The sequence below is a fragment of the Trachypithecus francoisi genome, unplaced genomic scaffold (genome assembly GCF_009764315.1).
Source record: "Trachypithecus francoisi isolate TF-2019V2 unplaced genomic scaffold, Tfra_2.0 Lachesis_group3, whole genome shotgun sequence".
In the NCBI taxonomy this organism is placed as follows: Eukaryota; Metazoa; Chordata; class Mammalia; order Primates; family Cercopithecidae; genus Trachypithecus; species Trachypithecus francoisi.
The window spans coordinates 82,901,916-82,925,835 of record NW_022681468.1 but is presented as its reverse complement, the minus strand read 5'-3'; the positions used below and the strand labels follow the sequence as shown (position 1 = coordinate 82,925,835).

The 23,920-nt window shown below is 48.0% G+C and overlaps 2 protein-coding genes and 1 long non-coding RNA gene across 9 annotated transcripts in view; 1 reads left to right on the top strand and 2 right to left on the bottom strand.

Annotated features, from left to right (window-relative positions):
- HOMEZ (homeobox and leucine zipper encoding) overlaps positions 1 to 20,591 on the bottom strand; it is a 27,401-nt gene extending 6,810 nt beyond the window's left edge. The window contains exons 1-2 of one of the 3 annotated variants that reach the window (XM_033188556.1): positions 20,546 to 20,591; positions 11,865 to 12,022 (exon numbers count right to left, since the gene is read on the bottom strand). In XM_033188556.1, the coding sequence (XP_033044447.1) occupies positions 11,865 to 11,910 (46 nt within the window). In that variant the 5' untranslated portion in view covers positions 11,911 to 12,022; positions 20,546 to 20,591. The other 2 variants (XM_033188557.1, XM_033188558.1) reach the window with 2 other exon arrangements.
- LOC117069973 lies at positions 12,056 to 14,792 on the top strand. Its single transcript, XR_004431744.1, has 3 exons — positions 12,056 to 13,173; positions 13,803 to 14,009; positions 14,332 to 14,792. It is a non-coding gene; the product is annotated as an uncharacterized LOC117069973 (long non-coding RNA).
- PPP1R3E (protein phosphatase 1 regulatory subunit 3E) lies at positions 19,444 to 23,920 on the bottom strand. Of its 5 annotated transcripts, none has more exons than XR_004431740.1 (4): positions 23,229 to 23,920; positions 21,827 to 22,926; positions 20,546 to 20,686; positions 19,444 to 19,977 (listed from the first exon to the last, which is right to left on the bottom strand). XR_004431740.1 is itself a non-coding variant. In XM_033188559.1 (3 exons), the coding sequence occupies exons 1-2, from the start codon at positions 23,643 to 23,645 to the stop codon at positions 22,504 to 22,506; spliced, it is 840 nt and encodes a 279-aa protein (XP_033044450.1). In that variant the 5' UTR covers positions 23,646 to 23,920; the 3' UTR covers positions 19,444 to 21,254; positions 22,466 to 22,503. The 5 variants fall into 5 exon arrangements, 2 of the variants coding, with proteins under 2 accessions (XP_033044450.1, XP_033044451.1); XR_004431742.1 differs by having other exon boundaries at positions 19,444 to 19,615; XR_004431741.1 differs by lacking the exon at positions 19,444 to 19,977 and adding an exon at positions 21,218 to 21,254 and having other exon boundaries at positions 20,618 to 20,686; positions 22,466 to 22,926.

Below are 23,920 nucleotides of genomic sequence, written 5' to 3'. Positions count from 1 at the left end.
AAAAAAAAAGAGGGTCAATGGAGGCAGCATGGCATGACGGGTAGAAATATGAATTCTTCGATAAGGCCAGCCTCTGAGTTTAAATCCTGGTTCTGCCACTTATCAACTATGTGATCTCAGGCAACTTAACTTTCATGAGCCTGGTTTCCTCCTATGTAACAAAGTGAAGACAGTGCAGAGAGTACGTAATAGTACTATATGCTAGGTGTTATGCATAGGCAGGGCATAGAGCAACTGTTAGGGGATGGATGTCCAGGGTGAGAATTGATGCAACTACACTTTCTAGAATGTTGCTTGTCCTTGGGCAGTTATTTAACTCCTCTAAGCCTTAGTTTCTCATCAGAAAAAAAAGCACCTTGGGCCAAGTGCAGTGGCTCACGCCTGTAATACCACCACCTTGGGAGGCCAAGGTGGGCAGATGGTTTGAGCCCAGGAGTTTGAGACCAGCCTGGGCAACATGGTGAAACTGTCTCTACAAATAATAATAATAATACAAAATATTAGCTGGGCATGGTGGCTCAACTGTAGTCCTAGCTACTCGGGAGGCTGAGGTGGGAGGATTGCTTGAGCCTGGGAGGCGGAGGTTGCAGTGAGCCAAGATTGTGCACTGCACCAGCTGGGTGACAGAGAGAAGCCCTGTCTCAAAAAAAAAGAGAAAAGCAAAAAAGCACCTACCCAGCAAGTTTATTACTAAATGAAAAAGTGCACTTGACATTGTAACTAGAACAAAGTAAGGGCTCAGTAAATAGCAGCTTTTATCATGACTTTTAACTTCATGGAGGTGATTTTGATGTAAAGTAATGCTCCTCCTAGACAATGGGGTAACTGGGACAAAGACTGAATCATTTAAAAATCACTGTTTTCAATCTATTTTTGCAGAGCCCTAATTCTAGCTAGTGATGAGGAAACCAGTGTATCTATGATTCTATGCTTTTTATATTTTGGGGTTTAAATACAATTTCAGAATGTATTTATTGCTTAAAAAAATGTATGAAAACCACTGCTTTAGAATTGCATCCATAATTTGGATCCTTTGTGATTGGTATGTCAGTTGCCTATGTGATAGTGCCACCTTTGCCCTTCCAGGTTCATCCAGGACACAGCTGAAATGGCCTGGGAGGCACTGCTTGCATGGCCAGGTGCTAAACTAGTATTTAGAAACTGTGGCCCACTGGGAACACCACCAAATCCAAGTTGGAGAATACTTTATGATGGTAACGCTTGACATCTACTTAACCTCATTTGTGTCCTATTATATAAAGATACAATAACACTTTAGAGATAAGGAAAATAAAGCATGAGGAACAAAGCAGTCCAGTGTGAGGATGAATACTGCCAGATGAGAATATAAGGCAGGCACATTTATAAGTATTAACAGTTGTAAGGAAGCATGTTACTTTCACTTATGTGGCTTGATGTCCTTCACATTCTTGGCATCAGCTTGATATTTCAGTGTAACATACAGTACTGAAAACAACATATTTGGTGTACTATATGCATCCCGTTTTCACTTACACAAAACACCAGTTATGGAACACTTCCTGAAACAGAATGGTGGCTTAAATCAAGGCACAGCTGTATAGCTGGTACTTCCCTGGAAGAATCTGGCTTTGAACTAAGAGAAAACTATAACCAGAATGGCTCATGAGAATTATAACAAGTAGGGCAGACCCTATAGTAATCAAAATCATAATAAAATTCTTGTGTGTCCATTTTGGATTAAGTAGAAAAAGAAGGGAATCAAAAGCTGAAGTGAGGAGTCCTAGCACAGGGGAGGTAGTGGTGGTGGTGGTGAGTATCTATTCTGAACAACTTCTAAATTTGTATCCTTATTAAATATGCCAGATGTGTCCCACTGCTACTTAAAAATCACTAATAAAAATATATGGAGTCATGGCCAGGTTGCAGTGGCTCATGCCTGTATTCCCAGCACTTTGGGAGGCAGGAGGATCACTTGAGCTCAGGAATTCAAGACCAGCCTGGGCAACATAGCAAGACCTTGTCTCTACAAATAAATATATAAATTTAAAAAATAAAAACAAATTCTCAGCCGGGCATGGTGACTCATGTCTATAATCCTAGCACTTTGGGAGGCTGAGGCCGGCAGATCATGAGGTCAAGAGGCTGGCTGAGGCCGGCAGATCATGATCCTGGCCAAAATGGTGAAACCCCGTCTCTACTAAAAATACAAAAATTAGCTGGGTGTGTTGGCATGTGCCTGTAGTACCAGCTACTCAGGAGGCTGAAGCAGGAGGATCACTTAAACTCAGGAGGCAGAGGTTGCAGTGAGCCAAGATTGTGTCACTGCACTCCAGCCTGGCGACAGTGAGACTCCGTCTCAAAAAAAAAAAAAAAAACAAAAATTCTCACTCTCTCTCTGAGTCAATATAACACCCTTCTTTCCCTTGGGCTTTCCATATCCCTGGACAGATGGCAGACAAGAATGGATTGTCTTAAACTTCCAGTTTCTGTGTTTACACAGTCCTAGGAAAAAGAGGACTCTAGAACTTTAGGTTTGAACCTAGGCTTATCGTTAAAGTAGGAGACAGTTAAAATGGGAGGCGAGGCTGGGTATAGTGGCTCACAACTATAATCCCAGCACTTTGGGAGGCCAAGGCAGGAGGATCACTTGAGGTCAGGAGTTCGAGACCAGCCTGGTCAACATGGTGAAACCCGTCTCTATTAAAAATACAAAAATTAGCCAGGCATGGTGGCATGCGCATGTGGTCCCAGCTACTGGGAAAGCTGAGGCAGGAGAATCGCTTGAACCTGGGAGGCAGAGGTTGCAGTGAGCCATGATCACACCACTGTACTCCAGCCTAGGGGACAGAGTGAGACTCTGTCTCAAAAAATAAAAAATAAAAATAAATAAATAAAGTGGGAGATGAGATATGATCCTGCAGAGTTCCCTAAATCTTTATTTAGAGGCAATCTGAAGTACTTCTGAAATGTGTTTGGGGATACAGTTTTAAGGGCCTTAAAGATGTATAGTGATATTCAGCTTATATCTTCTTAACTTTTTAGTTCATGAACCTCTGAGAATCAGACAACAGTTACAGACCCTCAGAAAGTTATGACTAACCTTCCCGAAATAAACATTCACACTTACACAATAAACTCAGGGGCTTTAGTGACTGCCAAGAAGCCAGGTTAAGGATTACTGCCTCATGTCCTTCCAACTTAACAAAGGCAATAGTGGTAATCACTTAACGATGAACAGTTTGATGTGAATGAATGTAAAGAGTTGATGTAATACTCAGGAATTCAAGTGCATTTAGAAGGGACAAGGTATTTGTGATATTAGTTGGAAAGAGTGGAAGGGAAGGATGCTCACCTGGGCCAGGAGCCTGGCTTAACTGACCCACTGGATTACATGACCAATACCATGGTGCCCTGGAAACTAAAGGCCAGTAGGCTACTACTAGTGCGCCAAAATCATCTGCTTCATTCAGTTGTCCTGTGTGCTGGGGCCAGTTTTGTGTGATTACAAACCTGCTTATGTCCATACTTTTTCAGTGTCTGTATAATAATGTAATTAAACCTCATGTAAACCTATGAAAAATCACTGCATTGAAAACTGTTCCTTCAGGAATACTGTTTTTTTAAAAATTGTTCCTATGAAAACTAAGTCAAATGTTTTGGAGAGACATAACGCAAAGAAGAGTATGCATTTTAAAAACTGTTGAGTTGGGAGTGAGCAAGACAACTGTAAAAGATTGAGGGGTGGGACTTAATCTCAAAAGTACTCTGCACTTAAAAGCGTCTGAATTCTTACTTCACTTTAAATAAAGCAAAACGGGAAATCAAAGATGATGAAAGTGCCTGAGTGGCTCTCATCTCAGACTGCACTCTAGAATTACCTGGGAAGCTTAAAAACCAGGCCACTCTCCTCCCCATTCAGATTCAATAGTCTGTACTGGGGTCCAGGCGTCCACAGTTTTTAAAAGTTCTCAGGGTACAGCCAGGTTTGAGACTCCCTGTGTAGTTAATACTGGGAAGAGAATTGGGAACTCTGAACAGCAGTCTTAGACACAAGAACAGTCTCACCACTACATCAAAAGATTGGTGAAATGGACATACTTTTAATTATAATGTTTAAGATATGTATGCATTATCTTTAAAATTCCTAATCTGGTTTTTTCAATTACAACCATCTAACCTAATCATGTAATATAAAAGGGCTTCAAGTGTATGATGGGAAGGAGGTTCACATGACAAAAAAAAAAAAAAAATTATCCTGATCTGGGCCCACATTACCAAACAGGTCTCAGCTTGAGTCTTCTTTCAGTTTAGGAGTCTCAGAATAGGACGCAACACTAGGAACCCCAGAGGACTCGGGTTCTCAGTTTCCTGGTTGGTTTTCTGAGTATGGCTGGGTACGGGAGTCAGAGGGGCAGTTTCTTCTAAACCTTTCATTCCCAAAGGCCGCTGATCCCCCAGAAGCAAGGCCAGGTTCTGCACGTGTGTTGAGGTCGCCAGGAGGTAGCCATGGGGGTTGGGGGTTTGTGTGGCGGGGGCGGGGGGGGGGGGGGAGGTGGCCTGGGAAGGAAATGTTTCTCCTATCCTCCATTTCACAGGCAGTCCAGAAGGCTCCGAACTGGGTCAGGGAACAAAAAGTTGTTGTTCTTGGGACGATGAGCCCCATGAGGCAGGCGAATCTCAATCCTACTCTCGCCAAGGGCGCCCCAACCCAACCTTCTTGCCCTCCCCTACACAGACACTTACCCTCCCCTAGTTACAACAGGGAACCGAAAAGTCCAGAGGAGAAAAAAGAGAGAACCGAGCCACTTCGAACCTAGAATTCTCCCCCCACCAGCGCGGGGATGGGACTCCAGAGGTGGGAGACCGTACACGAGCTGGGAGGGGAAGTCCAAGGGGCTGGGGATCACTCACCGCGGTCCAGCCCGGGCGGCGGCTCCCAGCCTCGCACCATGGGCCGGGGGGAAGTGGGGGAGAGGGCAGGGGGCCTCCGAGTGGGAGTGGGGTTGCTGCCCGGTGCGGCCGCTCCGAGCCCACCCGAGCGATGGCCGAAACCGGGACTGCCCCCCCGCACCGCCCCGGGAGCGCGCCGGTCTACCCAGCCCTGCTCGAGCAAGTTGGAGGCGGGGCGGATGGGTGGGGTGGGCGTCCAGAGGCGGTGCCAAGGTGGCCCGAGTCGTGATTGGTGGGCGCAGGCGGGCGGGCACGGGCGAAGTGCACTGGGCTGGCCATTGGCTGCGTGGGTCTCGGCTGAAGTCGACTATTGGCTGCGTGGGCCTCAGCTGGGGTCATCTATTGGATGCGTGGGGCAGAGAAGATGTCCCCTGGGGCCAAGCTGCGGTGCATGGTACCTCCCCCTACCCTCGACCTATGGGCGCTGGACCTTTGGAGTACACCCGGCCAGGATCCTTCCGAAATTCCCCAAGGAGGGACAGTACACTTTGCCGAACTGTCTGGACCGCCAACAACTCCCAATTTGTTTCCTTCTGAAGGAAGCCCTCCAGGAAGACCTTTTCAGTGCCTCCTCCCGAGCCATACACACGAGCTGCGCCTTTCCCAGCCAAGAGCCCAACCGCCACCAGCAGCGTCAGCAGTAACAAAGCGCCTAAAGCAACCGGGAACTTGTTCTCGAGATGGATCAGATGTCTTGCCACCCGGAAAGACGAGGACCTTAGGAGCCTGCGGGCGACTTAGGCCGTTCCCCGGGTCAAACTGGCACCAGACCGATGTTCCCAAAGATGAAGTGCTGGAGCAGTCAGTCACCTCATTGGGACCTACCAGACCCTCAGGATCCCCTCCTTGCCCTAGAAAAGAGGACCCGGAGTTCTGCATAGTATTTGTTTTTCACTAGCTAGAAGGGGATGAAGACTGAGGTGGGAGAATGACTTGATTCCAAGAGTTCGAGGCCAGTCTGGGCAACATAGTGAGACCTTGCCTCAAAAAAAATTTTTTTTTAACTTACAAAAAGAAAGGGATGACAATAAAACGGACTTCACCAAAGCAGTATCCCACACAGTATGAAGTTATAGGCCAAAAATTGTATTTTAGGATTCCCCATCTTCTGTGAGACAAAGTAACAAATGTAAGAAGCCAGATTTGCTCAATTCTGCTTGGCAACATAATTTCACAAAGCCTCTGACTCTGAAGTCTCTGGGAAGACCCTTTGAAGACAAAACAGGATAGGGCACACAGTCAACCATGTCTCTTGCCTGAGTCACTATGTTCCTTAAAAGATAAATGGGCTGGGAGCGGTGGCTCACAAACCTAATCCCAATGCTTTGGAAGGTCAAAGAGGGAGGATTGCTTGAGGCCAGGATCCAAGACCAGCGAGGGCAACATAGCGAGTCCCTGTCTCTGCAGAAAAATTTAAAAATTAGCTGGACTTGGTGGCATGCACTTGTAGTCCCAGCTACTCAGGAGGCTGAAGCAGGAGGATCATTTGAGCCTAGGAGTTGTAGGCTGTAGTGAGCTATGATTGCACCATTGCACTGCAGCCTAGGCAACAGAGTGACACCCTGTCTCTAAAAATTCATAATAATAATAATAAAAGATAAATGATCCTAGTCCTTGCCTTTTCCTGCACATAAGATGATGTCTAACGGGGTTAAGGATGTTGCCTCTATAATCTATAACCAAATGTACTCTTAACCCAAACTTTTATGTGATTCTGCTTTAATGTAACTTGTGAGCAAATTTGAGGTAACTGCTGAGCACATACTGAACCCCCACTGCCTCCCAAAATGCTGAGATTACAGGCATGAGCCACCACGCCCGACTGAAGCTTTCTAAAGGGCTGCTTGCTTTTGGTCTATAGACCCGAGTCTACAATCCTCAGTAAGATTTCTGATTACAACTCTTCTCTAGTAAACATGCCTAAAACTTGGAAACAATCTTTTCTGAAGTGACTCTTCTGTTCTCATGTTGGTCTTTGAAAAAGTCTCTTCTTGCCTAGTTAGGTAATGTAACACTGTATATATAATATAAAACATTTTCAGACTTTGTGCTGTATTCCCAGACCTCACCACTCCCGCTCCTGACATACCTCCAAGAAGCCATCATAATGTATTCTTCATTGCTGCATTCTAAGGTACAGAGCTATTTTAAGGTGGCCAGGCATCATATCTCTCCTGCAGAATTGAGCTCTATTTTCTGTTGCTGTCCCTGTATTTGCCCCTGCCTCCTCTCCTCCCTCATTTCACTTAGTAACAATCTCAACCTAATAGCCAGTCCCACATCCTTCAAACTGATATCTGGCAAAAAACATCATGGGGTAAACAATGGAAAGACATAGAAATCAGATTTAAGGTTAGACACTTTTGATCCTTTAGGGTTTGAAGGAAGGCTGGTGACATATACAAACCTTTCATAAATCATGATTATCCGCAATGCCTTATTGGTTTGTACATAATGAAGGGAAAAGTGAAACATTTTAGGCAGCAGCAGCAATTCTGTTACCTGTGGAGAGGTCATTCCCTTATAATCCAAACAATTAATGAGACTGCATTGACTGAGAGGAATTCATGCGTGTTTGACTAGAAAGCTAGGTAAGAACTGTCAGTGGGAACCAAACACCTGACCCTGGAGTGTTCAATGAGTCACTCTGGATGTCACTAATCATGGACTTGGAATTACAAAAGGTGAATGGCCCAGTTACCTTTCTTGTCTCAGAAAGACACTGCCAAGAATCAGGAGTGGGGGACAGAATCAAAGACAGATTTAGGAATAAGGGGAATCCAAGGAAGGGAAAAGAAACTCTCCTGCCTCAGTTCTAGAATGTAGGCTGAAGCCTCCTCCTTCTATGTGGGCTTCTCCCTATAACTTTGGATGGAATGGACTGGGCTGGGGAAGTGAAGGGAAGGGAGACGTCCAGGCTGACAAGAGTCCCACCTTTAGAAAGACAATAACCTCCCCCAACTCTTCCAGGGATCACTGCTAAAGAATGGGGACTCATGTCATCCTCACTGTAGAGATGTTAATGCTCCATCTCTAGTGAAAGCCTTCTTTCCCTTCGCATGAGTGAGACATTAGCAGAGCTGACCAGAGCCATATTTTACTCTATACCAAGCTTGTTCAACATGTGGCCCAGGACAGCTCAGCTTTGAATGTGGCCCAATACAAATTCATATACTTTCTTAAAACATTTTGAGATTTTTTGTGTGATTTTGTTGTTGTTATTGTTGTTCATCAGCTATCATTAGTGTTAGTGTATTTTATGTGAGGTACAAGACAATTCTTCTTCCAATGTGGCCCCAGGGAAGCAAAAAAATTGGACACCCCTATTCTATAGCTAAGGAATCTAAAGTTTCAGAGTCCTTCCCTGCACAGACTCACCCAAGGCATGGGAGGAGCCCCAGCAATGTGCTAACGCAATTGTAGGCTTTTGTAAAGTTTGACAAAATATATTTAAATGGTAATTGGTTAAGATTGAGGTCTCCTAGATGACAGGTTGATGGGGGCAGCAAACCACCATGGCCCATGTATACCTATGTAACAGACCTGGATGTTCTGCACATGTAACCCAGAACTTAAAGAAAAATTTAAAAAAAGAGAAATTTTTGAATCTTAATTTTTATTCTGCAATATGGATGTAGAAGTCAGTAGAAAAACCCAGCATATTAATAATTTCACATTTCTTGACTAACCTCAAACTTAAATGAGCTAAAGTTTACTGTAGTTTTTCCTCCTCTAGTTGCTTTCACACTTTTAAAGATAGTAACAAAATTATTCCTTTGAGATATTTCTGGTGAGATGTATATCTTTACTGTTGGATTGTTTAACAAACAATTAAGCCTAGAAGTTATTTGAGTACATAAAGGTGTAAGAATGATACAATGGAATTTTGGGACTGGGGAGTGGGGGGGAAGAGTGGGAGGGGAGTGAGGGATAAAAGACTACACATTGGTTGCAGTGGACACTGCTCAGGTGATGGGTGCACAAGAATCTCAGAAATCACTACTAAAGAACTTATTCATGTAACCAAACACCACCTGTTCCCTAAAACCTATTGAAATAAAAAAAATTTTAAAGGCAAAAAAAAAAAAGATTGAGGTCTTTTTCATTTATGATTTCACTTCTATCACATGTCTCCTTTTGTCAGGTGGCAATGGAAAAACCATGGACATTTTGGGATTGGCAATGGGAGTTGGGAATACATTTTTTTTTTTTTTTTGAGTCAGTGTCTCGCTCTGTCCGCCAGGCCGAATGCATTGGTTCAACCATGGCACACTGCAGCCTTGACCTCCCCAGGCTCACGTGATCCTCCCACTTCAGCTTTCCAAGTAGCCAGGACTACAGGCACACCGCCACAGCTGGCTAATTTTTTGTATTTTTTTGTTGCCCAGATTGGTCTCAAACTCCTGAGCTCAAGCAATCTGCTCACCTTGGCTTCCTAAAGTGTTGGGATTACAGGCATGAGCCACTGTGCCGGGTGGCAATACATTTAGTGTGGGTTTAGTAGGTATACTTAAGTGATTTGCAGTTACTTCTGTGAATAAATTATCCCCATGTAGTTATAATGTTATGAACTGAACTACATCCCCCCAAAAATTCATGTTAAAGTCTTAACCCCTAGTATTTCAGAATGTAACCGTGTTTGGAGATAAGATCTTTAAAGAGGTAACTGTGTTAAAATAAGGTCTTTAGGATCCGGGTGCAGTGGCTCACACCTGTAATCCCAGCACTATGGGAGGCCAAGGCGGGAGGATCACTTGAGCCCAGGAGTTTGAGACCAGCCTGAGCAACACAGCGAGACCCCGTCCCCTGTCTCTACAGAAAATAAAAAATTAGCCCAGTGTGATGATGTGTGTGTGTAGTCCCAGCTACTTGGGAGACTGAGGTGGGAGGATTGCTAGAGCCCAGGAGACTGAGGCTTCAGTGAAACATGATCACACTACTGTTCTCTAGTCTGAGTGACAGAGTGAGACCCCATCTCAAAATAAAATAAGAAGTGAGGTGAATAGGGTGGATTCTTATACAGTATTACTGGTGTCCTTATGAGAGGAAATTTGGACACAGTTGTGTACACAGAGCAAAGAGCGTGTGAAGGCACAGGGAGAATATAGCCATTTAGAAGCCAAGGAGAGACCTCAGAACAAAGCAACTTCCCCAACACCTTGATCTTGAGCATCTGGCTTTCAGAACTGAGAAAATAAATTTGTTTTTCAAGTCACCCAATCTGTGCTATTTTGCTATGGCAGCCCTAGTAAACTAATATGCATAGCTTCCAGAAATAATGTCACCAATTCGAATAGTATATGGCATTAGTTATTACAAATTTGAAACACTACAAGTTTGACAAAAATCCTAAAAAGTTATGACATTATCACTTATAAGGTGTGAAGATAAAATGTTTGTAAATTATCAAGAATTTTTAAAATGTGGCCTGGTACGTGGCTCATGTCTGTAATCCCAGCACTTGGGAGACTAAGGCAGGAGGATCACCCTGGGCAACACAGCGAGCACAGCGAGATTGTCTCTCTCGCTCTCTCAAAAAAAAAAAAAAAAAAAAAGGCCGGTCGCGGTGGCTCATGCCTGTAATCCCAGCACTTTGGGAGGCCCAGGCCTCCTGAGCTCCTGATCACGAGGTCAGGATATCGAGACCATCCTGGCTAACATGGTGAAACCCCATCTCTACTAAAAATACAAAAAATTAGCTGGGCGTGGCCGGGCGCGGTGGCTCAAGCCTGTAATCCCAGCACTTTGGGAGGCCGAGACGGGCGGATCACGAGGTCAGGAGATCGAGACCATCCTGGCTAACACAGTGAAACCCCGTCTCTACTAAAAATACAAAAAAAAAAAAAAACTAGCCGGCGAGGTGGCGGGCGCCTGTAGTCCCAGCTACTCGGGAGGCTGAGGCAGGAGAATGGCGTAAAACCCGGAGGCGGAGCTTGCAGTGAGCTGAGATCCGGCCACTGCACTCCAGTCCGGGCGACAGAGCGAGACTCCGCCTCAAAAAAAAAAAAAAAAAAAAAAAAAAAAAAAAAATTAGCTGGGCGTGGTGGTGGGCACCTGTAGTCCCAGCTACTCAGGAGGCTGAGGCAGGAGAATGGCGTGAACCCAGGAGGCGGAGCTTGCAGTGAGACAAGATTGCACCACTGCACTACAGCCTGGGCGATGGTGCGAGACTCAGTATCAAAAAAAAAAAAAAAGCCGTGGTAGCACATGCCTGCGGTCCCAGCTACTTGGGAGGCTGAGGTGGGAGACTCACTTGGGCCCAGGAGGTTGAGGCTGTAGTGAGCTGTGACTTCGTCACTGCACTCCAGCCTGGGTGACACACTGAGACCCTGGCTCAAAAAAAAAAAAAAAAAGAAGTGGGGGATTTTTGAAATATCAATCTTTCTGGAAGGCTGAATTACTTTTCTCTTTAGGAAAACATATTTATCATATGAAAAGGCTATCAAAGAGCAGGCAGCTTAAAAAAATTGTAGACCAATATATAGGTTTGTGAGGTAGACAATTTTTGACAGCTTTTAAAAAAATTATTCGTTGACAGCTTTTCTCATTCTAAAACAAATATTCACGTTTTCCCCCTAATCTTGTATTTATTTTTCTTAAAGGGGGCCCCAAAAGTTACACATTTCAGGCACCCAAAAACCTGGATCTACCCCTGGGACTAACCAAATGGATATGGGGAGTTTCTGGGCCATTTGGGGAAATCATACTCCAGTACCCTGGGCTCTGTCTCCTAAGACATATCAGAGCTGGAGGGCTGATTAGTACGAGCTGCAATGATTGAGGATTTCGGATAGACTTGGGATAGCAAAAGCTGCATTGAAGGTTAGTGGAGAAAAGAGTTCAGACACACCTAACCAAAAATGTGAGAAGTCTGCAATGAGGTTGGGGCCACAGAGACCCTGGACAATAAGCCATGGAGTGAACCCACTTACCTCTCCTGGGGTGTCTGCTCCGCATGCTGATTCTGCTCTTCAGCATATCTTGTTTCACTGACAACACTTACTGAAGAGTAAGTGCTCTGTGCCGACATCACAACTTGGCCATTATGATGTAATGAGGAGGCATCTGTTATTCTCAGGGTAGGGCTTCCCTAGTAGGAACATTCTAATTACTTTGAGGGTAATTGGATTCTTTCATTATTCAAGTGATGTAGAAGTCAATCCTGTTAGAACTTAATTTTTTTCAAGGACTCCTTCCTTGTATAATGTATCACTCCATTCTGAATTAGGCAGACAGCCTTGCTTTTCTTTTCCATATTTGTCCTCCTCCGCCTTAGGGGGTTGCATTTGGTAAGTGCTTTGCTCTTCCATCCAGCACTTGAGAAGTAGAATGTAGGCCGGGTGCGGTGACTCAGGCCTGTAATCCCAGCACTTTGGGAGGCCGAGGGGGGCGGATCACGAGGTCAAGAGATAGAGACCATCCTGGCCAACATGGTGAAAGCACGTCTCTACTAAAAATACAAAAATTAGCTGGGCGTGGTGGTGCATGCCTGTAGTCCACGCCTGTAGTCCCAGCTACTCCGGAGGCTGAGGCAGGAGAATTGCTTGAACCCAGGAGACGGAGGTTGCAGTGAGCCGAGATTGCATCACTGCACTCTGGCCTAGCAACAGACTAAGACTCTGTCTTAAAAAAAAAAAAAAAAAAGCGGCAGCAGAATGTAATTCAGATGGCCTCCTTAAGGAAGGATTCCCCCACCCAAGGAGAAACGCAGGGCTTTCCCCAAGCTCTTCCCTTTAACTGTTGGTTAAAGCAGTTGGTACTGGGTTCCAGAGAAGAGCTGGGCCTTGGTAAATTTCCCACTACCCAAATGATGATAGGATCCCGTTGGGAGTGTCTTACATCAGGCCTGCCTGAGTCCTCCAAAAATCTTTCCTCTGGGCGTTTGCATAGCCAGAGGGCACTCCAGTAGAAGAACAGGACTTTTAGGAAATAAGGTAGCTCTCTAACCAGGGCCATCTCTAGCTCCCTGAGCTCTAGCTGAAGAAGGGGAGTAAGTAAGGAGGTCTCTCTCACAGTCTCACACAAAGCAGACTGCTCACAAACTGACTGGAGGTAAAGCACCCAGGAAGCAACTGGCTACAAAAGCTGCTCTAGCCGGGCGAGGTGGCTCATGCCTGTAATTTCAGCACTTCGGGAGGCCGAGGCGGGCGGATCACGTGTGGCCTGCAGTTCGACACCAGCCTGCCCAACGTGGCAGAACCCCGACTCTACTAAAAAAAAATACAAAAACGGCCGGGAGCAGTGGCTCATGCCTGTAATCCCAGCACTTTGGGAGGCCGAGGCGGGCAGATCATGAGGTCAGGAGATCGAGACCATCCTGGCTAACACGGTGAAACTCCGTCTCTACTAAAAATATAAAAAATTTGCTGGGTGTGGTGGCGGGCGCCTGTAGTCCCAGCTACTCCGGAGGCTGAGGCAGAAGAATGGTGTGAATCCGGGAGGCCGAGCTTGCGGTGAGCCGAGATCGTGCCACTGCACTCCAGCCTGGGCAACAGAGCTGACTCCGTCTCAAACAAACAAACAAATAAATAAACAAAAACTGGGCGCCTGGCGCAGGGGCTCACGCCTGTAATCTCAGCACTTTGGGAGGCCGAGGCGGGCAGATCATGAGGTCAGGAGATCGAGACCATCCTGGCTAACACGGTGAAACTCCGTCTCTACTAAAAATATAAAAAATTTGCTGGGTGTGGTGGCGGGCGCCTGTAGTCCCAGCTACTCCGGAGGCTGAGGCAGAAGAATGGTGTGAATCCGGGAGGCCGAGCTTGCGGTGAGCCGAGATCGTGCCACTGCACTCCAGCCTGGGCAACAGAGCTGACTCCGTCTCAAACAAACAAACAAATAAATAAACAAAAACTGGGCGCCTGGCGCAGGGGCTCACGCCTGTAATCTCAGCACTTTGGGAGGCCGAGACGGGTGGATCATCTGAGGTCAGGAGTTCGGAACCAGTCTGGCCAACATGGTGAAACCCCCGTCTCCACTAAAAATATAAAAATTAGCCTGGCGTGGTGGCGCGCACCTGTAATCCCAGCTACTCTGGAGGCTGAGGCAGGAGAATCGCTGGAACCCCGGAGGCCTAGGTTGCAGTGAGCGGAGATGGCGCCACTGCACTCCAGCCTGGGAGACAGAGCAAGACGCCATCTCAAACAAACAAACAAACAAACAAGCAACAACAACAAAAATTGGCCAGCCACAGTGGCTCACTCCTGTAATCCTAGCACTCTGGGAGGCCGACGCAGGCGGAGGTCAGGAGTTCAAGACCAGTCTGTCCAACATAGTGAAGCCCCGTGTCTACTAAAAAAAAAAAAAAAAAAAAAAAGCCGGGTGTGGCGGTGCGTGCCTGTAGTCCCAGATACTCGGGGGCTGAGGCAGGGAGAATCGCTTGAACCTGGGGAGGCTCAGGTTGCAGTAAGCCGAGATCGCGCACTGCACTCCAGCCTGGGCGACAGCAAGACTGTCTCAGGAAAAAAACCCAAAAAACAACACACATGCACTCCCCCCTACTCCCCACAAAAACTGCTCACAAGGGTGCGCCATCTACTGGAGGGTGAAGAAACCTCGTTATTACAGGCCTGGTACTGTGGTACTCCCTGAAATTAGACATTATCAGACATCTACTGAACTGATTTGCAAACTTCCCTTCCAGCATCTGGTGTGAGAAATTGCTCAGGACTTTAAAAGAGATCTGCAGTTCCAGAGTGCAGCTTAGTGGTGCTTTGCAGGAGGCAAGCAAAGCCTATCTGGTTGGCCTTTTGAAGACACCAACCTGTGGGTTGTCCATGCCAAACGTGTAATACCTATGTCAAAAGACATCCAGCTAGCATGCTGCATGCGTGAAGAATGTACTTAAGAATCCATTATGAAAAAACTAGCCGGGCGAGGTGGCTCATGCCTGTAATTTCAGCACTTCGGGAGGCCGAGGCGGGCGGATCACGTGTGGCCTGCAGTTCGACACCAGCCTGCCCAACGTGGCAGAACCCCGACTCTACTAAAAAAAAATACAAAAACGGCCGGGAGCAGTGGCTCATGCCTGTAATCCCAGCACTTTGGGAGGCCGAGGCGGGCAGATCATGAGGTCAGGAGATCGAGACCATCCTGGCTAACACGGTGAAACTCCGTCTCTACTAAAAATATAAAAAATTTGCTGGGTGTGGTGGCGGGCGCCTGTAGTCCCAGCTACTCCGGAGGCTGAGGCAGAAGAATGGTGTGAATCCGGGAGGCCGAGCTTGCGGTGAGCCGAGATCGTGCCACTGCACTCCAGCCTGGGCAACAGAGCTGACTCCGTCTCAAACAAACAAACAAACAAATAAATAAACAAAAACTGGGCGCCTGGCGCAGGGGCTCACGCCTGTAATCTCAGCACTTTGGGAGGCCGAGACGGGTGGATCATCTGAGGTCAGGAGTTCGGAACCAGTCTGGCCAACATGGTGAAACCCCCGTCTCCACTAAAAATATAAAAATTAGCCTGGCGTGGTGGCGCGCACCTGTAATCCCAGCTACTCTGGAGGCTGAGGCAGGAGAATCGCTGGAACCCCGGAGGCCTAGGTTGCAGTGAGCGGAGATGGCGCCACTGCACTCCAGCCTGGGAGACAGAGCAAGACGCCATCTCAAACAAACAAACAAACAAGCAACAACAACAAAAATTGGCCAGCCACAGTGGCTCACTCCTGTAATCCTAGCACTCTGGGAGGCCGACGCAGGCGGAGGTCAGGAGTTCAAGACCAGTCTGTCCAACATAGTGAAGCCCCGTGTCTACTAAAAAAAAAAAAAAAAAAAAAAGCCGGGTGTGGCGGTGCGTGCCTGTAGTCCCAGATACTCGGGGGCTGAGGCAGGGAGAATCGCTTGAACCTGGGGAGGCTCAGGTTGCAGTAAGCCGAGATCGCGCACTGCACTCCAGCCTGGGCGACAGCAAGACTGTCTCAGGAAAAAAACCCAAAAAACAACACACATGCACTCCCCCCTACTCCCCACAAAAACTGCTCACAAGGGTGCGCCATCTACTGGAGGGTGAAGAAACCTCGTTATTACAGGCCTGGTACTGTGGTACTCCCTGAAATTAGACATTATCAGACATCTACTGAACTGATTTGCAAACTTCCCTTCCAGCATCTGGTGTGAGAAATTGCTCAGGACTTTAAAAGAGATCTGCAGTTCCAGAGTGCAGCTTAGTGGTGCTTTGCAGGAGGCAAGCAAAGCCTATCTGGTTGGCCTTTTGAAGACACCAACCTGTGGGTTGTCCATGCCAAACGTGTAATACCTATGTCAAAAGACATCCAGCTAGCATGCTGCATGCGTGAAGAATGTACTTAAGAATCCATTATGAAAAAACTAGCCGGGCGAGGTGGCGGGCACCTGTAGTCCCAGCTACTCGGGAGGCTGAGGCAGGAGAATGGCGTAAACCCGGGAGGTGGAGCTTGAAAAAAAAAAAGAATCCGTTATGATCAGGGAAACTTCATTCTCAAAAAAAAAAAAAAAAAAAAAAGTCTCTGCTTCCTGTTATGGCAGTTCTGAATGTTAGATTTTTTTTTCCCCCATGGGGTCAAAAGGTACCTAAGTATATGACTGTGAGCAGAAGAACAGGAGACAGAAGTCAGGTGCTGTCAGTTTTTCAATTTTCATTTGTGTGTGAATTTTTAATATAAATGTGGGTGGGGAAGTAAAGCATTAATGCAAGTCAAAATGTTTCAGTGGTTCAACTTTATAATAATTATAAGCAAACTTACTAAATTTTCCTGGACACACACACACAAAGAAACAAGGTGACCAAGAAACTGAGTCAAGGAGGGAATCTTGCTTCTGAGTCTCTTGCTGCCCTTAGCCCCAAACACACAATACTTCTGAATATCTTATGACATACTTTCTTTTCATATTTCAACTTTATTTAAAATACGAGGTTTTATGTCCAGAAGGGAGGGCAGTTGCCCATGGAAGGCAAAGTGAGGCACAATACTATTGGGTTGAGGGCCAAGTGCACAGGGTTGCACTGTGAAGGAACTGGGGAGGCTCTGGGAGGGCCTGGTGACAACAATGGATTTGAGGAGATTCACATAGGAAATTTTCATTTCCTCCCCAGGTTAGCTATTCAGTGGATGGATTATTCAGTCTTTTTAGCAAGGTCACTGCTCCTTAGCAACATCAACAAAAGTGCCAAAGCTGGGGACACAGAGAATACTGTCATTGTCTTTTGTTTCTCTTTTTCGCCTGGATGGGGAAAGGAATGGAAACTAATAGCAGAAAATGAAACATTTATGTTATCCCTTGCCATGAAAAATCACGGGTTTGTGTAGAGACCTCTTTCTTTTCTTATTTTTATTTTATTTTATATATATTTTTTGAGGGTCTCACTGTCACCAGGCTGGAGTGTAGTGGTGCAATCATAGCTCAGTAACTTCCAACTCTTGGGCTCAAATGATCCTCCTGTCTCAGCTTCCCGAGTAGCTGGGACTACAGACGTGTGCCACCATGCCTAGCTAATTTTTTAAGTTTTTTTTTTTTTTTTTTTTTTGAGGCGGAGTCTCGCTCTGTCGCCCGGACTGGAGTGCAGTGGCCAGATCTCAGCTCACTGCAAGCTCCGCCTCCTGGGTTTCCGCCATTCTCCTGCCTCAGCCTCCCAAGTAGCTGGGACTACAGGCGCCCGCCACCTCGCCCGGCTAGTTTTTGTATTTTTAGTAGAGACGGGGTTTCAGCGTATTAGCCAGGATGGTCTCGATCTCCTGACCTCGTGATCCGCCCGTCTCGGCCTCCCAAAGTGCTGGGATTACAGGCTTGAGCCACCGCGCCCGGCCAATTTTTTAAGTTTTTGTAGAGACAGGGTCCCACTATGTCGCTAAGTCTCAAACTCCTGGGCTCAAGCAACGCTCCTGCCTCAGCCTCCCAAAGTGTTGAGATTACAAGTATGAACCCCCACACCCAGCAGAGACCTGTTTCTTAGCCTGGGAATCAGATGCGATCAGGAGACCTGAGTTTAAGTCCCATCTTGAGCTGCACTAACAAATTCTATGACCCTGCTAGAGTCGTTTCTCACCTCTGGACCTGTGTTCTCTTCTGTAAAGGAGCCTGGAGCCAATGATGTCTGAAGAGAAGCCTTGTCAGGTCTAATTCTATGACCTGCAAACTGTAAAGATCCCAACAGGCTCCAGAAAAACAGCAGTTAGAAACAAGGGAGTGTAGGTGTTAGATGGAAAACCGAGGAGCTAGGGCTCACAATGAAATGTTTTTCTACATTCACAAAGAAAAACAAACAAAACAGGATGGAAGCTATGGGACAGGTAGGTGTAGGAAGATAGCTGCGATCTGGATGAGAGGAATGGGCAACAGAGCTGGATTGCCTCAAGGACCCAAGCCTATGACCCTAGTAGTGTTTTCTCTTACAGCACTTCCCAGTCCACAGCTGACATGTTATATTCCAAATTGCTCCTGTTCATATAGTCATGAGCCGTCAGAGGAGTTTCCACCACAATGCCTATGTGTAACACATTAATAGGGTGGCTGAAGATTCCGCTAAACTTCTAGTGTTCCCCGTGTCAGATTAGACTGCACCTGGCTGGGAGAAAGCAGTGGATGCAGCTCTCTCCCAGCACACTCAGCTTTGCTTACTAGGGGTATGAGAAACACAGATGGAAGTTTTGGAAGAGCAGTGCAAGACGGAAAGGGCATACTGACTAAACTTGGTTGATTTGCAGATGGTGGGGGTTGTGGTAGTGCTGAATCAGCTCAACCCAAAGTGAGGAAAAGCCAGGGGGTTGGGAAAATCTCAGTGCTGAAGTCCTGGGAAAGGAGTGCACACCAAAGGCATCAGGGAAGGGAATCTCTCCTGAGAGCCACTCAAGAAATATTAGTTTCTTCCCTATTTTACAAGGTTTGGTAGCACTGATAGTTATGTAAGTCAGGTTCCAAGGAGACACCCATTATTTGTGTGCATAAGAAAGTAGCTCAGCCAGACCCAGCCCTGAGGCAGTGGGGAAACTAACAGCTTACCCAAGCCTTGGGGCAGCTCAATATGGGAATAATCAAGACCAAAATGTATAAAGCTGAGATTGGGGGGAGTGAGCCAGGGTACTTCTCAGAGAGAAAGAGTTTAGGGAACAGGATTATCATTAGCATATCTCCACAGAGTTGGCACTTACCCAGTAACATCAGGATTCCTAGAAAAGGCCCAAGCACAGACCCTCTAGCAGGTGTCTTAGTCATGGACCCAACCTAGTGGCAACAGTAGGGGATTTATCTGTTCAAGGCCAGTGGGGGAAGAGGGAGGGAGGCGGCACACCAACAGGTGTGGAGTGCTGGCTAGGGCCAGGAGACAATTCCAATGTATGGAAAGGCTAGAGTGTAAGTAGGCAGGTGAGGGGGGTCCTGTGCTGATCCTGCATAGATGGGACACTGACACAGGAGACAGCAGCAAACTCCTTTGAGTCACAGATGAAGCTTGGGGGCCCCCTGTCTTCTCCAAGCCAGTCCAGAAGATTGGCAGGATGGGAAGGCAGAGCACAATCAGAAACTATGGTCTTTTCATAATAAGAGATTATAGCAAGGTTTTTAATTTTGTTTTTAAAGAGGAAAAAAATATAACATCATGGTTACACAGAGGCTTTGGAGATTCCCTGGGTTCACAATCCTACTTCCGCCATTTACTAGCTGTGCGATCTTGAACAAATCACTGAGCTTCTCTGATCCCGTTTCCTCACCTCTAAAACATAGATAATGATAATGTTCTACTCATAGGGTTGTTTTGGGCATGCACGCAAACAAAACAGATCTTATGATCGAATCATAGTTCTGGAAAGAAAAAAAAACAGATTTTAGCACACAAGTATTAAGTAAATGTGAGCCCTCACTATTGTTAATACAACATGGCAGTGACACACATACATTAGACAAGAGATTATTACAAACTGAGCCTCCACCCAGTCTCCCTATTATCCTCCCGTGGGTTCCTAATTGATGACTAAACAGTGCATTGCTGGGTGGCTTCCAGTAGTTTCTTTCTTCACTTTGCTGCAACTTTGAACTGAAGGTGATCCACGTGGTACATGACATTCTTCCTGTTTTCTTCACAAGGATGATGTTTAAATGGGCATTTGTTTGAGGAATGACTTGGAGGGTTCCTCTCTTTCAGTCATCTTTTCTCAAAGACTAAGGTTGTGGACAGGAGGGGCATGGTAACAAGCCCCATACTCTATTCTTCTTCTTTTTTTTGGGGGGGGGGATGGAGTCTCACTGTCACCCAGGCTGGAGTACAGTGGCGCAATCTCAGCTCACTGCAACCTCCATCTCCCCGTTAAAGTGATTCTCCTGCCTCAGCCTCCCGAGTAGCTGGGACTACAGGCATGAGTCACCATGCCTGGCTACGTTTTGTATTTTTAGTAGAGACAGGGTTTCACTATGTTGGCCAGGCTGGTCTTGAACTTCTGACCTCAAATGATCCACCTGCCTCAGCCTCCCAAAGAGCTGGGATTACAGGCATGATCCATCGCACCCGCCCCCACACTCTATTCTGAATGCATGTATGGGCACATGTGCATGCCTGTCCCCCTTCACTCAGTGATAAGGAAGAAGGGGAACCAGAAATTTCTCTTTGAGAGATTAGTAACAGAAATGGGTGTGGGGAGTTGGTTACCTGGGAGATCCTTGTTCATTTGTAACATCATAAACTGCTTCTTTTCCTCCTCCTCTCTTCTAGAAGACTGTCAAGGAGCCCGAGTGAGGAAAGTAGACCAACCATGGTCTTGGAGAAAAGAAAATAGGGTTTCCATCCCTTCTGTAGGGAGAAGGAATAGCAGAGATGAACAAGAATGAAGAAGGAAACAAATGGAAATAGACAAAATGAAGGTAAATACCCTGTATGTTAAAAGAAAAAAGTGATGAGAAGGGAGAGACACAAGGAAAGAAAGAGAGAAGCAAAGAGGTTAGGAATAGGGTAAGAGAAAGGAAAAACAGCAGCCAGCAGAGGAATCACTCCCCTCTTAAGGTTAACCAGGAGGAGAGACATAAGGCATGAATGTGAGTGGGTATGAGAGTCCAGCTTTCCCACTGCACTTGCTCTGGTTATGGAGCAGACTGCCATCTTCTGGTGTCATTTACTATTCAAGTTGCTTAGGTGTTTTATTTGTTTGTTTTGTTTTGTTTTGTTTTTCTTACAACCAAGTGGATTGATTGAAATGTTTTGATTCTTCATTTGAAATGTTTCTATTCCACATACCCATTATCTTTTATCCCCACAAAAGCCCCTAACATTGTTTCCTTTAATCTTTTGGGTTCTCAAGCATCATTTTCACCAAAAGAGATGTACCTATCCACAGTTGTCTCAGAGCATGGAGGCTGAAAGTCTGTGAGGGCAAGAGCAAAATGGAGCAGATGATGGGCTGATGGTTGGTTATGGGATGCTTCGTGGGCTCTGGAACATCTGTGCCGAGAACTGGAGGACCCATCCTCGGCCCCAGCCAGATGCTTGGGGTACTATGTATTCTGAATCATAGCACTAGGTTGCAAAATGTGGCTTCTAATCTATACTCTGCCATGTACAGATCACAAAATATCACACAAGGAGCCTTAAAAGATCATCTAACCTAAATCTAATTTTCCAAGGAAAAAACTGGGGCACAAAGAGGTGAAGTAACTTGCCCAAAGTTATATAGCTAGTCAGGGAATTCCTTTTCGGAGACAAAGGAAATCAGAATAGTCATTCTCCTGATTCACCGTCCCTCGACAAACAGTCCATAAAGTGCTTGGAGGTTATTAAAAGGCACCCCAGAAAAGTAAGGTTGGCATTTTCCTGGAAGCCCCTGAGTGTACAACCCCTGAGGCACCACAGTATTTGGCTATAAAAACAGGTCTGGAGTTGCTTTGGCCTCCATTTTAATCCCTAAAGCTGCCTGGAGGCTGGAGCTCTGATGGCTACCTGTCATCACTCCCCAGCCAGTCCGCGGACACCGCAGCCGGGAACTGTCAGAGGTAACAAGGGAATCCGGTCATAATGCCAAGGACCAAGGAGCAGTGGCCAGGTTCCTGGGATTAGGCAAGGCAATTATGGCTGAGTTAAAGCTAGGATGGGTAGGACAGGGGGATCTGAGGTGGAAAAGGTGGGTAAGAAGAGGGAATGCGCCAGCAATCTAAATGACTTCGACTGGGTGGGCTACTTCACATCATACCTCCTCCGTCTCCAAAAGGTTCTTAACCTTCTTCAACTGCCTAGGCCTGATGGACCACCTCCTCCTCCCTTTCTCCCAGTGCCCACTCACTGAAGGGAAAGCCACCATCATCCTCATTCTTTTCCTTTTTTTCTAATCCCTCCCGTGCCGTTTCGGGTCTCCTTCCTCCTACAGTCTGGGTCCCTTTCACTCACATCCAACCAGCTTTTAACACCCGGATCTCCCTGAGCTTCGTTGGTTCCGCCCACTCCCCCGGCCTCCCCGCCCCCACGCCCCTGATTTCCCCACCATTCTCGCCCTCCTCGGCTTGACTCCCTTGGACCGCTCCCCGCCAATCCCGGTCTCTCCTATTCCTCCCCGCCACATCGGGTCCCCCCGCCCCCGGGTGCCTTTGGTGTTTTCAGCCGTCGGCTGCAGGCGCCTCGTCTCAGATAAAGTGGATCCAGCCCTGGGGCTCCGGGGCTCCGCCACTGCCCGGGTGCTCGGGCCCACGTAGAGCATAGTCACGGCCGCCGTTGTTGTCCCAGAACTCGTGACCTGTCACACGGTAGCGCAAAGCGAAGAGCAGGGCGCCCCCAATCGGCGGCGCTGGCAGGCGGAAGGCGAAGCGGTCGGCGCGCGGCGGAGGCGGGGCCGGGCCGGCGTAAGCCGCGGGCGCCTCGCGTTGGCTCCGCCAGCCGTCCGCACTCCAGCGCACGCTCACGCGCTTCTCGTAGGCCAGGTCCAGCACGCGCGCGCTCCCGGCCACGCCCATCGGGCCCGCCTCCGCGCGTTCCAGGCAGATGCGCTGCGCCTGCAAGCGGGCGGCGAAGCCTGGCTCGCTGGCCGGCTCCAGGGCTGCGCGCGCCTCCTGGAGGAAAGAAGAAGCGGGAGGAGGGAGTCCAGGGCGGAGAGAGGGGAGAGAGAGGGGGCGGTGTCAGAGCGAGGCACTGGGCCAATCAGAGGCCGACTCCGGCGTCCACGCCCGCAGAGTGCGGCCCCGCTGCCAGGGTGGCCTAGAGCCACTCGCAAATGGTGTACCCCAAAAGGGATGGGCAGGCGCAAGCCCAGGGATGGGATGGAGATGGGTGCTCTTTGGCAAATCCACTCCCACACGCCCGCTGCGGCCGACAGGGGGAGGTCCCCAGGAGGGGAGGTGCCCCCGCCGCCTACCTGGAGGCCGCGGGCGCGGGGCTGGCAGGGCGCGAAGTGGCGGAGGGCGTCCCTCTGCAGTTGGATCTGCACGTGGCGGGGCACCCTGGGCAGCTCACCGGGACGGAAGCGGCGCACGGCAGCCAGCTCCAACCCCAGTGCGTCGGCGAAACGCACTCTCTTGCGGGTGTCTGGGCTACGGCTGCGGGGCGCCCGAGCCCCGCCGCCTCCGGCTGGTGCTGAGCGGGCCCGGCGGCCCCGACTAGGTGCGTGAGCGCGGGATCGTGCCCCGAACCGCGTCCCGCCCTCGCCTGGCTCCTCCTCCGGCTCCTCCTCGAGGCTGGGCCGCTGGCTACGGTAGTAGGCGCGCTCCGTTAGCGCGGCAATAAAGCTCAGGTTGCGGGGAATGTCGGTGCCCGGGGGCCGCTCACGGGACATGGCAGCCCCCTCCCCGGCGGGGCCAGCCCGCAGCGCCACCGCGCTCCCCTCTCTTCCTCTCTCCCGCCCGCCCCGCGTCGGCGCAGAAGTCGCTGGGTCCGCTTCTGCAGCCCCTCGCCACTGCGTACTCTCCTTCCAGTCACCTCCAGGATCCTCCACCTCCCGTTGCTTTGCCTCTTCTCTGTGACTACCTTTCCCTCCCTCTGGCCATCAGCTTCCAGGGTCTTAGACTATCACATCCTGCCTCCTGCTAGCGGTCTGCTCTGAGCGTGCGC